We start from the raw sequence: 16,726 nt of genomic DNA, 5'->3' as shown, positions 1-16,726 counted from the left end.
AATATTACGAAGCTACAGTAATCAAGACAGTGTGGTGATGGTGCAAAAACAGACATACAGATCAATGGAAACCTAAAAGCCTACAGAATGGGAGAAGATAGTTGCAAATGATTCAGCTGACAATGGCTTAATCTCCAAAATACACAAACAGCTCCTAAAACTCACAGCAAAAAACAATGCAATTGAAAAATGGGCAGAAGACCCAATAGACATTTCTCCAGAGAAGACATACAGATGGCCAGTAGGCACATGAAAATATGCTCAACAAAACTAACTATTAGAGAAATGCAAGTCAAAACTGCAATGAAGTACCACCTCACACTGGTCAGAATGGCTGTCATTAATGAATCTACAAAGAACAAATGGAAAGGGTGTGGAGGAAAGGGAACTCTTTTACACTGTTGGTGGAAATGTAAATTGGTACAATTACTATGGAAAACACTACAGAGGTTCCGCATAAAACTAAATGTAGAACTCTCACATGATCCAGAAATCCTACCCCTGGGCGTATATCCAGACAAAACTATAATTCAAAAACATACATGAAACCCTGTGTTCACTGTGGCACTATTCACAATAGCCAAGACATGGAAACAACTTAAATGCATATCAACATATGAATGGATTAAAAAGATGTGGTACATATATACAGTGGAATAGTACTCAACCATGACAGAGTAATTCCATTTGCAGCAACATGGTGCAGCTAGAGATTCTCATACTAAGTGAAATAAGTCAGAAAGAGAACGACAAATATTACTCTTATGTGAAATATAAAATATTGCACAAATGAACCTATCTACAGAGCAGAAAAAGAGACATGGAGAACAGACATGTGGTTGCCATGGGGATAGGGGAGCGAGTGGGATATACTGGGAGTGTGGGGTTAGATGCAAACTATTACCTTTAGAACGGATAAACAAGGTCCCACTGTATAGCACCAGGAACTATATCCAGTCTCTTGGGGTAGACCGTGATAGAAGATAATATTTTAAAAAATGTATGTATGTATGTATGACTGGATCGCTTTGCTATACAGCATACATTGGCGAAACATTGTAAATAATCTGTACTTTAAGAAAATGTGGTAATAGTGCTCATTGTATGATTGTAAATGAAATAGAATTATGCATAGCTGTATGTACAGTTTGGTCTGAGTTTTTAGCAGTGTATGTGTAAACACATGTATTACACTCACAACCAAAGGGGGGGATCCAAGGGAAATAATACAGCAGAGTGGTCATTATTGTTATTCTCTTTGGGATTTGTGATGTGTTTTTTTCTTATCTGGCTAATTTCAGTTAGCATATTTTCAAGATTTAACCGTGTTGTACATAGATCATACTTTCATTTCTCTTTGTGGCTGAATAATAATCCATTGTATGTGTATACCACATTTTGTTTATCCATTTACCTATAAATGGTTACTCCTTTTGCCTGTTGTGAATAATATTGCACTGGACATTGGTGTATAAATATATGTGTCTTTATTCTTAATTATATCAAGTAGAATTACTGGGTCATATGATTATTCTCTATGTTTAGCTTTTTGAGGAACTACCAAACTGTTTTCCATAGTAGCTGCACCATTTGGCAGTCCCACCAGCAGTATAGAAGGGTTTTATTTTCTCTTTATATCCTCACCAGTGCTTCTTATTTTAGGTTTTTTTTCAATTTTTAATTTAAAAAAATCTGGACGCCCTAGTTTATATGGAGTAGTATGTCATGATCTTCATTTGCTTTTCATTTGTGTCTAACATCTTTTCATGTGCTTATTGGCCATTTGTATGTATACAAATGGAGAAACCTCTGCTCAGGTCCTTTGACTATTTTCTAAGTGGGTTTTTTTGCATTTTTATTTTTGTGTTTTAGGAGTTCTTTATACATTCTGGATATTAAACCCTTATTGTTAAATAATCTATAACAATATCTCTTATTCTGTAGGTTATTTACACTTTTTTAATATTGTCTTTTGATGCGTAAAAGTTTTAAAATTTGGGGAGTTCCCATTGTGGCACAGTGGAAATGATTCCAACTAGTATCCGTGAGGACGTGGGTTCAGTCTCTGGCCTCACTCAGTGGGTTAAGGATCCGGCATTGCTGTGAGCTGTGGTGTAGGTCGCAGACATGGCTCAGATGCCGTATTGCTGTGGCTGTAGCATAGGCCAGCAGCTGTAACTCTGATTCAACCCCTAGCCTGGGAACCTTCATATGCTGTGTGTACGGCCCTAAAAAGCAAAAAAAGAAATAAAAAAAAATTAAATTTGGTGAAGTCCAGTTTATTTTTTCTATTTTTGTTGCTTATGCTTTTGGTGTCTTAAGAATCCACTGTCAGGAATCCAAGATCACAAAGATTTATCCAGTGTTTTCTTATAAGAGTTTTATGCCTTTAGTGCTTATATTTAGGTAGGTTATCCATTTTTGAGCTAATATTTGTATTGTGTGAGATAGGGGTACTTCACTGAATTTTGCAGTTATCACTGAGACGTGCTGTTTATCTTTCTTTAAAGATTCTATATTTTAAGTTTGGCAGTTACTTTCAAAGTTCTGATGTGTAATGTTTAGTCATTATACCCTTAGTTATTGAGTACAGATAGTTCATGGAACTGGGCATTTTAGTTCTTAAAATATGTTCTTAATATTGAATCCTCAAAAATGACTCAAAATACGAAGCCAGTAAGTGACAGGAGTGATAAATTTTATTACAGAAAATTGAAGGTTTTTTTGCATGGCAAAAAACATACAATCAAGACAGCTGAGAGACTAAAAGAAAATGTCTGCAGCATATCAAGATAAAGGGCTAATATATGTAATATACAAGTAATCCTTAAAATTAAGAGAATAGACTGCAGTAATGTGATAGAAAAGTGATCAAAAACATTAAGGATGGGAGTCCCCTTGTGGGCTAGTGGTTGAGGATTGGGCATTGTCACTGCTGTTGCTTGGGTTTGATCCTAGGCCTGGGAACTTCCACATGTTACAGGTGTGGCCAAAAACAAAGCCTCATTAAGGATAACCTCCCCCAAAACATGAAAATGGTCCTTAAACATATGAAATGATTTGAAATTTGTAATTAGAAAAATGCAAATTTAAATGTACTGAGATGTCATTTTTTAGTTTGCAGATAGACAAAAATTAAAGTATAGCAATCTATCCTTTTGGCAGGGAAATGAGGGAACAGACATATAGCATTCCTGATAAGGCAAACTGGTAAAGCCCTTTTTGAGAATTTGGCAGTATCCATAAAGCCCTGTATATATACGTTTGCCTTTTGAGCTATCAGTTTTAGTGTAGGTTGTTCACTGAAGATACAACTCCAACAATATTAAAATCCATATGCAGAGTTATTCGTGGGTCATTGTTTGCAATCTCCTGTGTAGGAGATTTGTTGAATAAAATGTGGTGTATATATGGTATACACATACAAAACAGAATGCTATGCAGCCATGAAAAGAATGAGGAGGATATCTGAACTGAACTCTTCTGAACTGATGAATTGATCTCTGGGCTATAGAAAGTGAAAAAGAAATTATTTATAGGTTATGTTACTCTAAACAAAGGAAGAGGAAATATGAAAACATACACATATGCTCATTTGAACAGAAGAAATCATGGGAAAGGTACACTAGAAACTAGATGGTTACACGAAGAGAGTAGAATAGAGATTGAAAGGATACACAGGGCTTGTCACTTCTCTGATTTTTACCTATTTTGATTTGTTTTAACTAAGTTAATGTTGCATATACTCAAAATTAACAAGGATGGAGGAGAACAGGGAAAAAAATACCCCCCAAATTCCGAACAGAAATCATACAAACAGAAACAGGCAAACCTAACTGTATTCAAATGAATAACATAACTGCACCAAAGGTGTGGGTATGGGAGGAACTAACCTAAGTAATTGAGAAATACAGGGTTTTGAATATAAAGCTATTGACAAAAGAGCTGTAATAAACCCGAGACTAAAGACAAAAGAACTATACTCCAATTGGTAGACATAAAAAAAAAAAAGTGATATGGTTAGAACTCTAAAACTACTCTGTGTATTCTAGATTAGAGTAAATAAATATGTATAATGGTGATAATGAAAGTCAGATTTTTTTATTGTAGGAGAAAAGTGTTCTAGGTAAGGAAAGGGAAGAGCCGAAATGAACTGTGGAGTTTGACTGGCATTGGCAGTTTCTGTATAGACTTAGTTTCTAACATATTTACAGAAAAACATGAAAATGGATATAGGTATGTGTTTGTGTATATAGTGTGTGTGTGTGTGTGTATTCCTTAACTCAGTTTGCTGTGAAGGCCTTTAGAGCCATGGCGCTTTGTCAGTGAAAGGAACTAAAGGTCCCTGGAGAAATGGCTGATTTTAAGATTCAGAGAAAATACAATGTTAAGCTTGGAACATCTTTTGGTGCCAGAAAGTTTGGAAGTGCTCAGAAATAACACAGATTAGGTGGCTTAGCAGAAACTCCTTTTCTCACAATTGTAGAGTTGGAAGTCTAAAATCAAGGTGTTGGTGTTGGCAGCCTGGGTTTCTGGTAAGGCCTCCTGGTGGCAGGCAGCTGCCTTTGCACCGTTTCCTCGTGTGGCCCTTCCTCTCTGTGTGCCTGCTTCTGGTCTTCCTCTTAAAAGCATGTCAGTCCTCTTGGATTAGGGCCACTCTTATGACTTTGTTTAACCTTAACGATCTGCTTAAAGACCCTATCTCAAATACAGTCACATTGTAGGGGTTAGGGCTTCCACATAACAATTCTGGGGAGACAAATCTATTATAAGGAACGTCATGTGCCTCTTGATACTTTGAGAAGGATATACCATTACTTCTGTGGTGTTTTCCTTTACTCCCAAGTGCATCCACTTGTATCCAATTAGAAAAATTAGACAAACCCAAGCTGTCGTTTGTAGAATATCCCTAGAGTACTCCCTACTTGTACTTTTCCAAATTGTTAAGGCTATGAAGGACAAAAAGATGTTCCAGATTGAAAGAAACTAAAGAGATACAGCGCTTAAATGCAACTGTCGTCTCATTTATATTATAAAAAGTTTATTTGTTCAAATCAAAATTGAAGTAAGGCCAACACACTATAATTGTTTGACATAGCTCTTAAACATCTCCTGGACTAAAAATGTCCACTCGTCTTTTCCTTGTAGTTTACAAAATCAGGTTGTTTGCTCAGTAGAATTTCCCATAGCCTGGAATTTTCTGAGCACACTCGTTTGAGGTAACTTAATGTGCTTCTCTATCTCTGTGTTTCCTGTAAATTGATGGATAGGTTAAGAGCACTGCTGTACATTTTTACTGGGAGATTTTTTTTAAAAAGACCTGGTACCCACCCATCCTTGGGATCCACCATTCTTGTGAATTCTGATTTAATTGCTCTGGGTTCTGGTTGTAGGAGTTACAGGAGTCTTTAAAAGCTGAGGCGATTTTAATGTACAGCAGCTGAGTATGGTGTGGTGTGGCTATAAATACCCTTATACGGGGTTATAGAAAAATATTGGCTGACTTGTTCTTAGCCAGAAGATGAGTTAAAGAAACTTGGAGTCATTTGGTCCATCTTTACTACTTCTAAAGATAGTATCATGAGCCTTTCTACAAATAGGTACCAGAAGTGCAAATTCCACTTCTGCCTGGAGTGTGTTTTGTGAATGTAAGCTTCTCTGTGTCAGTAATTGCAACCGTATCTAAGGGAATTTGTAGTGTCATTCACTTTTGACTTTAATCAACAAGCCATTGCCTCTTAAATTGAGCAGGTCTATTTGATTTCTCTAAATTGCTGTGAACCTGCAGTTTTTGGAATTGCTGTCATGAGTATTGTCTTGTTGGAACTGCTTTGTCACTGTTGTTTTCCTTTGCCTGTGTGTACCTTCATCATATATATATATAATGGCATTATATGGTTTGGCCCTTAGCGTTCCCAGAATAACTTTGCTTTCCCATGCAATAACTAGTTAACAACTGTGGCAATGTGCCTGGTTATTTCATGTTTAATATTTGTCACACTTCATTTTTCCTGGGCATTAGAGGTATTTTGATTATGGTGAAACTTGGAGAAGCTGTTGGCAAAGAGTTGACCTGAAAACTTTTAATTACCCTTATTTAATACTCCTGAATTTTGCAGAGATGAAATATTTTCAGTTTCTCCCATGGCTCGACTTTTGTTGGGTAATTTGGACTACCTTTGCTGACTTGCTTTGAAAATCAGATTGCTGCCTGTGTGCTGAATGAAGTAACAGAATTTGTAAAACTAATTTTTCTGCAGGGATAGTGTATAAACTTCTGGTGGTAGCCCATTTTAGAAGGTATTTACCTTTTAAAAATAATTTTTTTTTTTTTTTTTTGTCTTTTTGCTATTTCTTGGGCCGCTCCCGCGGCATATGGAGGTTCCCAGGCTAGGGGTCCATTCGGAGCTGTAACCACCAGCCTACGCCAGAGCCACAGCAACGCAGGATCCGAGCCGCGTCTGTGACCTACACCACAGCTCACGGCAACGCCAGATCGTTAACCCACTGAGCAAGGGCAGGGATCGAACCCGCAACCTCATGGTTCCTAGTCGGATTCGTTAGCCACTGCGCCACGACGGGAACTCCAGAAATAAAATATTTTAATGTTTGTATTTAATCTAGCCATACCTTTCAGCACCATCCTCTAGGCCTGTGATTATCAACTTCGGCTGCACCTTAGAACCACCCAGGGAGCTTCTAAAAATAAATGTCTGAGCTTTACCCCAGACCTAATGATTCACATTCTCTAGAATGGGGGCTGGACACTTGGATTAAACCAAAAAAAAGAAGACCCCTGTCTTAGTTTGCTCTAGCTGCTTGATAAAACATCAGAGACTGGGTGGCTTAAGCAATAGACTTTGTTTCTCACTCTTCTGGAGGCTGGGGAATCCAAGATCAAGGTGCTGGTGTGTGTCCTCCTTGTAGCTGGTTATCTTTTTGCTGTGTCCTCACTTAGGGTGGGATAGAGTACAGAGGAGGGGGAGAAAAAGAGCCTGGCGCCCCCCGCCCCAGGTTGAGAGTGCACCTGCAAGCTCTCTCCCGTGTTTGTTATAAGGGCTCTAATTCCATCATGAGGGCTGCACCCTTGTAACTGCACGCTTGTAACTTAATTACCTCTCAAAGGCCCCGCATCTAAATACCATTACATTGGGTGTTAAGACTTAAACTTATGAATTAGTGGGGACACGATTCAGTCCATAGAAACCCGCTATAATTCTGATTTGTATCAAAATTGGAAACTGATGGATAACAGTGCTTAGGCTGAAAAATATGAGTGAAACACTTGAGAATCTTGGTAAAATGGAAATTTGGGTTCAGTAGGTCTGTGATGGGCTCTTACGTATATAGGACCCATATTTAACTGAATTATTTCTACATTCTAAAGATCTGAAAATTTCTGCAGTTTTTTTTCTGCAGTTATTGTCTGGGTAGACCTGAATCATTTAGTAGAGGTAAAGGTACATAATAAAATAGTTCTTTTCATTTTAGCCAGATTGGCCTGGTTACATACAAATTCAGTTTCCTTTGTTGTTACTTGTAGAGTGTTCGTCTCTTGTGTGGAACACTTTCTTGGCATGACTTAATCATTTTCTGCCATCCAGTCTTCATGGCTTAGCTGAAGGAAGTTTTCTCTAAAACCTGGGACTATAGACAATGAACTCCTATAATAACATGAAAAATATACTACCTCTCAAAATGGTTTACTTTCAGATGGTTAAGATGGTTACTTCAACTAAATTTATGTGCTCTTACTTTTATTTTATAATTCTCAAAATTGAAGCATTATTCAGCACCCAAAGATTGTTTTTTTTTTTAAATTAGTTTATTTTTATTTATTTATTTATTTTTGTCTTTTTGCCATTTCTTGGGCCGCTCCGCGGCATATGGAGGTTCCCAGGCTAGGGGTCGAATCGGAGCTGTAGCTGCCGGCCTACACCAGAGCCACAGCAACGCGGCATCCAAGCCGCGTCTGCAACCTACACCACAGTTCACGGCAACGCCGGATCGTCAACCCACTGAGCAAGGGCAGGGACCGAACCCGCAACCTCATGGTTCCTAGTCGGATTCGTTAACCACTGCGCCACGACGGGAACTCCCCAAAGATTGTTTTTAAGCTAAATGTTTGCATAATAACTTTAATATGTAATAGCTGCCAAACTTTTCTGTATGGCAACCCACCGTGTATGAGGGTTCCATTTTCTTTGCATTCTCTCCAGCACTTCTTATTGTCTGTCATTTTATATTTAGCCATCCTGGTGGGTGTGAAGTGTTACATATTAAACATTGTGGTTTTAATATGTATTTTCCTCATGGCTAATGACGTTGAGGATCTTCTCTTGTGCTTATTGATTATTTGTATACCTTTTTTGTAGGACTAGCTGTTCAAATCTTTTACTCATTTTTAATTGGTTTGTTGGCCTTTTATTATTTGTCTTTTTTTTTAGGGCCACTCCTATGGCATATGGAGGTTCCCAGGTTAGGGGTCCAATCGGAGCTACAGCTGCTGGCCAGCACCACAGCCACAGCAATGCCAGATCCGAGCCGCGTCTGTGACCTGTACCACAGTTCACGGGAACACCGGATCCTTAACCCACTGAATGATGCCAGGGATCGAACCCACAACCTCATGGTTCCTAGTCGGATTTGTTTCCACCGCGCCACAATGGGAACTCCCCCTTTTGCTGTTTTTTCTGAACCCACTCCTGTCTAATTTTTGGTCTTCACTGCTCTACTACATTGAAACTCACCTCTTTATTTATCTCCATGTTACTAAGTCCTGTGGTCGATTTTCATCCTTATCTTAACTTTCATTTAACATTTGGCCAACTCCTTGAAATACTTGCTTCACATGGCTTCTCTTTTGGTTCTCCTTTTACCTCACTGGTTGTTCCTTCTTGGTCTTTTTCTGTTGGCCACTGCTAATCTTGGATCTCTGTGTGTTGGGAGGATTCCCTGAGGTCAGCCTGCAGCCTGTTGGTGTGCATGTTTATTCTTATATTTTATACCACTTATATACTTTACACATACTCACTTCATCCTGGACTTATAGAGTGCCACATACCCACCTACCTCCTGGACATTTCTCCCTAGATGTCTCATAGTTGGTTTTTTGCTTCTTTCACGTCTCTGCCCAAATATCGCCTTACTGGAGAGGTTCTCCTCACCCCCACCCAACCTGCATCTAAACTGAAGCAACTTCTCCCCTGCTCGTCCTTTTCTTAATTGTTTCTAGAATATTTGTAGGGAGCGAAAGACTGATTTTTTATGGTGTTTTGCTCCCTATTATGTGGCTCCAAGAAGCTAGAGTTCATACGTGTTTGGTCACTTTTGTGTCCCCAGCACCAAGAACAGTGCTGGTACGTAATAAGCATGATTCTGTGTCGAGGGACTGAGTACGTGAGTGGATGAATTGGCCTTTGTTAGTGCTTCACTCTGGCCTTGCCCCTTTCCTCAGGAATTCGCATATTCCCTTCCCTGTCCTTCCATCCATCCCCTCCCTCAGGCTGCTTCTTGCCTTTCACTTCCATAAGCATCACTTCCTCATTACAACTTTGCTGTCCTGCTTGTAGTCTCTGATTGTAAGGTTCTGTAGCCATGGACTTCTTCATAATAGTAATTATTTCAGTTTCTGTTCATTTGTATTATTCTTTGTTGATGCGAGTCTCCTGTTTCCCTCCAATCCCCCCCCCCATTTTGTACTTTGTTAAATCCTAAGGGCCTAGCACAGAGTCGGATTCTTAATAAATGCACGTGTTTGTTGAAAGAGGAAATGACTATACAGATTAAGGTATTCCTCTCCGTATAACTCATTTGAGTTGGTAAATCTCTTAACATTTGCTTTGAAAGAAAATAGAATTAAAACTTAATAACGTCCATAATTTTAAGTTGACATAATCTAGTAAGCATAAATATAGTTACATCACTGCCTTTGGCCAAGAATTGACTACTGTGGCCTCCCTCTGTTGTGGAAATCTCTACAAAAACAGCCCTTACTGTCAGTGCCTCAGCCTTTGCCACCCGCCCTACCCCCCTGCCCCAGCATCCAGCACTCTATTCTAAGTCCAGAAGTTGGTCTTCTGTAAATTTGCCCTTCGTTTTTGGGGTTGCCCTCTTTCACATGCCAGCCCTTACATATATATTTGGAGAGTTATCATCTTGCCCCTTCTTATCCTTTATTAAATGCAATAGTCTCATTTCTTTTCATGGAGAATTTTGAGTTTTTTTGGGCCCATTAAATGCTCCTGAGGAATTTCATATAATGTGTGTTCCAACATAGACCCTCTCTGTGTACCATCCAGCAAAGGATAACTTGCACTGCGTATTGGATACTAGAGATGGCAGTTTCCAATATATTAATGATATGTTTAGTGTAAGTATATTTAATAGAAGAATATTGCAAATCTAGCTTTACTAACCTTGCTTAATAATTTAGTTCTATACTGAGCTCATTATATTATCGAGTAAATACATATAAATATTTAATAGTTTGGGGAGAATATAGCTTTTTGAGTGCTTATTACAAGTGGGTCAAATGTTTGTTAGTAGATGTAATCCTCAAACAACTTTAGGTACTATTTATCCTCATATGTGAAGAAACTGATGTACGTGAATCTTAGGAATAAAAGATTTTCTTAATCTCGTCATTCTAGGGAATGTAAACATACTTGATCATTCTTGATTTCTCTTTATGATCTCATAAGATAAAATGACCATGTCAGAACAGGTAATCTCTTGCTAATTTACTGAGAATTTTTAGTCACTAATATCTTCTCATTAAAAGAAAAATATTTAGGGTCTTTTCTTTAATAGGCTCTTTTCCTTAAAATACTTAAATATTTAACAATGCCTTGATAATAAATGAGATTAGAAAACTTGTATTTGATTGTTCCAGAACTTGGTAACATTGAGGACAAACCTTTTTTTTCCCCATGGCTATTTACCATTTTTTGGAGTAAGTACAAAGATTTTTTTTTTTTTTTTAATGGATACAGGCCTCTAGAATGACACTTCAATAATAGTAAAAACTTAAATTATTATTATTGGCCTTATTTATTGTCTTAAAGCAGTGTTGCCTCAAAAAAATTAGGGAAATGTTTTATCCTAAAAATGTTGATTATCCAAGTTTGAAAACATTTCACCTGAAAGCTTGAATAAAGGTTTGTATCTTGGCAATAAGATAATCCTTTCAACTTCAGTATTGTTTGCAGCAGTGGATGTGTGGCAGCTCAGGTATTTTCTTCTCTAAAGTTTCAGTGGAGAGTTTTTATCTCTTTTCATACTTTTTCAAAACTTCTTGTCTAAAAGAATCTACGCTTAGGATCCAAGACAAGTCTGGGTTGGGAATTTGTTTCCGGAAGTGTTAAAAACTTCTCTGTAGCTATTCGCTTATAAGCTGCATCAAGTAGGTTCCATGGTTGATTACTATCATTTCTGTGACTCATTCTCTCTGTTCTCAGCCGCTGCACTCACCTGTGTATCCTCTCCTTGTCTGGTCTCTGTCTTCCATCTCCCCTCGTTTGGGAATGGGTCTCTTAAGTCTGATGTTCTCTCTTGGTGCTTCAGCAGAGTAGCTTGCTGTCCTTTTTGGATAGTTAAGAAATGAGCTGATCAGCAGAAGTAGTTAAGATGGAGATAGCTTAGTCCTTCTTGTCCTTTGTGTTAAACATAATGAGTTTAGAGGATTATGACCGCATGTAATCATCAGGCTCTGCTAGGCAGGACATCTGTTTTACTTTTACCTCATTACATTGGTGTAGAAATAGCATTCTTTTTTATGTGAAAATTGTTTTGTGTTCTGGCTGGCTCTAGTGACTTAGTTTTTGAAATATGCTTTCTGGAGTAACACACGGTTAGTATAAAATTATCTTAATAGGAGTGGATACTCATTATTAGTCTGAAAATATTGTTTTCTGTAAAATAAGTTTCTGTGAGGGTTCGGATTTTCACTTATTCTAGACTGCATTTATTCTAGAATTGTTTATTATATTCAAATATTTCTCCTTTGGTTTTATTTCCAGGTTGCACGTTTTCAAAAACTTCCTAATACTGAAAATGAGACAATGATTCCTGTATTGACATCAAAAAAAGCAAGTGAATTACCAGTCAGTGAAGTTGCAGGCATTCTCCAAGTAAGTGTGTGGTGGGGAGAAAGTGGGTAGTAAAATGAATCACTTAGACTCTCTGGATAAGTGTTGTCTAGTAGAATTTTCTGTGATGACAAAATACTCTGTTCTGCAGTGTCCAGTGCAGTAGCCACTGTTAAACATGACATTGGAGGACTTGAAGCATGGATAGGTTAGGGGAGGAACTGAATGTAATTTAATTTAATTTAGTGGTTTTTTTTTTTTGGTCTTTTTTGCCTTTTCTAGGGCCGCTCCCATGACACATGGAGTTCCCAGGCTAGGGGACTATTCGGAGCTGTAGTCACCGGCCCACACCAGAGCCACAGCAACGTGGGATCTGAGCTGCATCTGCGGCCCACACCACAGCTCATGGCAATGCCAGATCCTTAACCCACTGAGCAAGGCCAAGGGTCGAACCTACAACCTTATGGTTCCTAGTCGGATTCGTTAACTACTGCACCACGACGGGAACTCCTAATTTAATTTTTATTTATTGAAATTTAAATAGCTGTTTGTGGCTAGTGGTTGCCTGATTGGATGGGACAGCTCTGGATTATTAGCATTGCTGGGGTCTGTTATTGCTGTATAAGAATTAGTTGGATTAGGAAAATAGTCAATTTAATTATTAAGATAAGTAGAGTTAGGAATTTTTTTTTTTTAATGTGCTTCTAAAGTAAAGTAAAAGATAAGCACAAGTTTAGAACTGCAAATGAACTTTACTTATGTAGTTTAATCTCTTCCTAGTTTTAAAAAGCGTGATGTAACATGAAGAAAATGGCTTTTAAAAAACATAAAAGATATCCTTTTTTTGATTTTTTTTTTTTTTGGAGGGGGGGTGTATTTATACTCTTTTAAAACCACTTTCTTTAAATATATTTAAGTGTTTCCAAGACTCATTTATTGAGTTCTATTACAAAGCTTTTGATCAGAGAAAGCAATTATTTTAGAGATGCAGGTAATTTCATTTTTTAAATGATGGTTAAAAAATCGTTAGTCATGAGAGGTAGTGGCTGAAGAATGTAGGTAGTGTTCATAGCACATAAAATGTCCCCAGAATCAGTTCATCTTAACTTCTTTATTTTGGGTATCTGGGAACCACAAATTTTCTGCCTGGAATAATTATATAGCCTAAGAACAAAGGTAATACCAACCTCAGGGTTTTGATAGGCTCAGAGAACAAGGAAGATGCATGGTCTTTTGGAGAAACTACAAAATAACAAAACAAAGAAGAGATAAAATGTACTGATATTTAGCTTTCTGTAAATCTTGAGTAGTTTGTTTTACTTCTTTTTCCCCGTAGAAAAATCATAATTTTTTTTTGTCTATTGCACTCTTTCTTGTTGCTTACATTAAAAAAGTTTTGAGCTGCAATTCCGATTTGACCCCTAGCCCGGGAACTTCCAGATGCCACAGGTGCAGCCCTAAGGGGGAAAAAAAAATACATATATATATATATAAATATCTTTATGAACTCCTGTCCTGGCTCATCGGAAGTGAATCTGACTAGGATCCATGAGGACACAGATTTGATCCCTGGCCCTGCTCAGTGGGTTAAGGATCCGGTGTTGCTGTGAGCTGTGGTATAGATCGAAGACATGGCTTGGATCTGGTATTGCTGTGGCTGTGGTGTAGGCTAACGGCTACAGCTCTAATTTGACCCCTAGCCTGGGAACCTCCATGTGCCATGGGTGCGACCCTTAAAAAAAAAAAAGTTTTTGAAATTGAGGTATGATTTATGTAAAATAGAGTGTCCCCATGTTAAACATACAGTTGGCATTTTCGCAAATGTAGCCGTCATCATAATTAAGATGGTAGGACATTTTCTTCACTCCAGAAAGCTTCCCTGTGTTTGTTGCAGTTAATCCCTCTCAGTGCTTCTGGCCCCAGGCAACTACTGACATGCTTTCTGTCACCATAAATTTGTGTTGAGTGTCCTAGAAGTTCCTGTAAATGTGATCATAGTGTATGTACCTTCTCTGTGTTTTCTTCTTTTGTTCTCTGCTAGCATTTTCAGTAACTTTTATGTGTAAAATCTCATAGGCTGATCTTCAGAATGGTTTAAACAAATGTGAAGTAAGTCACAGAAGAGCCTTCCATGGCTGGAATGAGTTTGATATCAGCGAAGATGAGCCATTATGGAAGAAGTATATTTCTCAGGTGAGAGATATTTTTATTTTCTCCTACTATGTAATTTACATGTAATTTGTTAATGTAGTTGTTTACTTTTGTGGAGTTATTTATGGAGAAAGAAAATGAATTTTTAAAAGGTTTTTTACCTAAATTTTTTTGTTAAGAGTTTACGATTAGCTTGGAATTTCTATAAATTTTAGTGTGCGGATCTTTAAGGGCTCATGAATATATCACATGGAGGTGATACTATTAACAGTAGTTTCCTTTTCAGGTATCTAATTTATGTATGTAACTCTCTCTCTCTCTCTTTCTTTTTGGCTGCCTGTGGCATATAGAGTTTCCAGGCCAGGAATCAGATCCAAGCTGCAGTTGCACTGGATCCTTTAACCCACTGTGCCAGGCTGGGGATCCAGCCTGCATCCTGTTTCTGCAGAGATGTTGCTGATCCCTTTGTTCCACAGCAGGAACTCCCCTACCACTGTTTCTTTTTACCTGTGTGCTCTTTATTATTCTTTGAGCCTTATTTATAACATGGGGATAGTAATCTTAGGAGGCAGTAAAACTCTTATTTTTAACTATGTTTTTACTAATGTTCTAATCTTTTCAGAAAGATTTATGAAGGCTTTTCTTATCTTGATAACAAGTATATTAGTGTGAGAAGCTGCAAGACTCCTATGGCCAATTTTCACCTAGAGAAACTTTGTAATGCCTTCTAACTTTTAGGCTTTTAAAAAAAATATCTGCATTTAACGTTTCTACAGGGTCTTGCCTGTTTATGAGCCAAAATTTACCAGTTTTAACTTTGTTAAATGAATTCATTTAAAGTAGAAAAACTGAATTTTTAGAGAATAACCTCGTATCGGTCTTGTTTTTATGGAATATTTTTTATATGTATATTTTTATTCTCACATGTGCCCCATTTCTGCATTACTTAAAACTTCAGGAAGTTCACTCTGGATTTATAAATTACAGTGATTTAACTTAACACTAGGCAGAATCATTTAATGTTTTGCTTTGTTGGTCCTTTTTCATATCTAGAGTACCTCCATCATGAGATTGCTGTGACAATAAAATGAAACAGTGCCTGTAATATAGTTAGCACAAGCAATAATTAACAGTAAATATCAGTTGTTAATCATAAAGCACTGGATGACTCTTCACCCCTCTGTAGAGAACACTGAGTTTGTTGTTCTGCAAACATTTGTCTGGAGCTTGCCATCTAGCAGGTGGAGTCCTTAGTACCATGGCACAACTTTTTTAGGGGGAAATAAAATGATCATGGGCCTCACTCAACATGTGATAACACCTGGCACTTGAGAGTTTTATAGTTTATATGGTGCTTTAATATACATTCTTAGTTAATCCTTACCACACATTTGGTACAGGGTAGTCCTTTAGTATATGAAGAACCTCCTTATGGCTTAAAAACACTAATGTCACACAAAAGTGGAGTTGGATTGAAACCCAGGTGCTCAGATTCAATTGTGTGTGGTTTATCAGCCCTGAACTATATTGCTGTTGTAGTTTTATTTCGTTATAGCAGTGATTTTCAGTCCTCTCTGCCCTTGGAGAGTGCTTTAAAAATGCTGAAGCCTGGGCCCTGTGCCCAGTGATTCTGATTTAATTGCTCTGGTGTGAACCTGGGCATTTTGTTAGAAGTTCATCACATGATTCTTCTGTGCCAGAGAATGGAACTTTAAAGGGAGCAAGAGGTGGTGGCATCTGATTCTGAGGTAGGATATCCACGGCTGAGGCTCTCTGCTGGGATGAATTCTTGATGGAGTTACTTTGCAGCTTGACAGTGATTAGCACCCTTTCATCAGGGGAATGCCTTCTGGCAACAGAGCTCTGACCTTTAAGACCAAATGTCCAACTCGAATATTTGGGGTGGCTCTGGTCCTTGGTTGTTGAAGAGCCGCTTAAAGAGCTGCCTACTGAGTTGGTGCGGTGGGGTTTGTTTTTTGTTTTTGTTTTTGTTTTTCTTTTTGCCTTTTTCTAGGGCCACACTGGCAGCATTGGAGGTTCCCAGGCTAGGGGTCCAGTTGGAACTGTAGCTGCTGGCCTACGCCAGGGCCACAGCAACGCTAGATCAAAGCCGCATCTGTGACCTACACCACAGGCAATGCTGGATCCTTAACCCACTGAGCGAGGACAGGGATTGAACCTGCAACTTCATAGTTCCTAGTCACATTCGTTAACCACTGAGCCATGATGGGAACTCTTATGGTTTTGTTTCTTTAGTTGCTTTTTCCTCTGCTAGATAGACGTCAGAAAAACTAGTTTTGGGAAAACCTTCAGCTTTTTTTGTGGCGAGGATCTTATTGTCTGCTCTTAGCTGCCCTCGGGGTTATTCCTGCAGTATGTGGCTCAGCCACAGGATGGTAATCTACACCAGTGTCCTTAATATAGGAATGCTGAAGAATGTGTGAATTTCATAATTTAGAGTTCTACCCAGTGCTTAACATGAATCT

General features: G+C 38.1%; 1 protein-coding gene across 1 annotated transcript in view; it reads left to right on the top strand.

The window, feature by feature from the left end:
* The window catches only part of ATP2C1 (ATPase secretory pathway Ca2+ transporting 1), a 118,474-nt gene that overhangs the window by 27,746 nt on the left and 74,002 nt on the right, over positions 1-16,726 (top strand). The window contains 2 exon segments of the mRNA XM_013990075.2: positions 12,021-12,131; positions 14,166-14,282. Of these exon segments, the coding sequence (XP_013845529.2) occupies positions 12,063-12,131; positions 14,166-14,282 (186 nt within the window). The 5' untranslated portion in view covers positions 12,021-12,062.

The sequence above is a fragment of the Sus scrofa genome, chromosome 13, assembly GCF_000003025.6.
Source record: "Sus scrofa isolate TJ Tabasco breed Duroc chromosome 13, Sscrofa11.1, whole genome shotgun sequence".
In the NCBI taxonomy this organism is placed as follows: Eukaryota; Metazoa; Chordata; class Mammalia; order Artiodactyla; family Suidae; genus Sus; species Sus scrofa.
The sequence above is the reverse complement of the archived record's forward strand: the minus strand, read 5'-3'. Positions and strand labels throughout refer to the sequence as shown.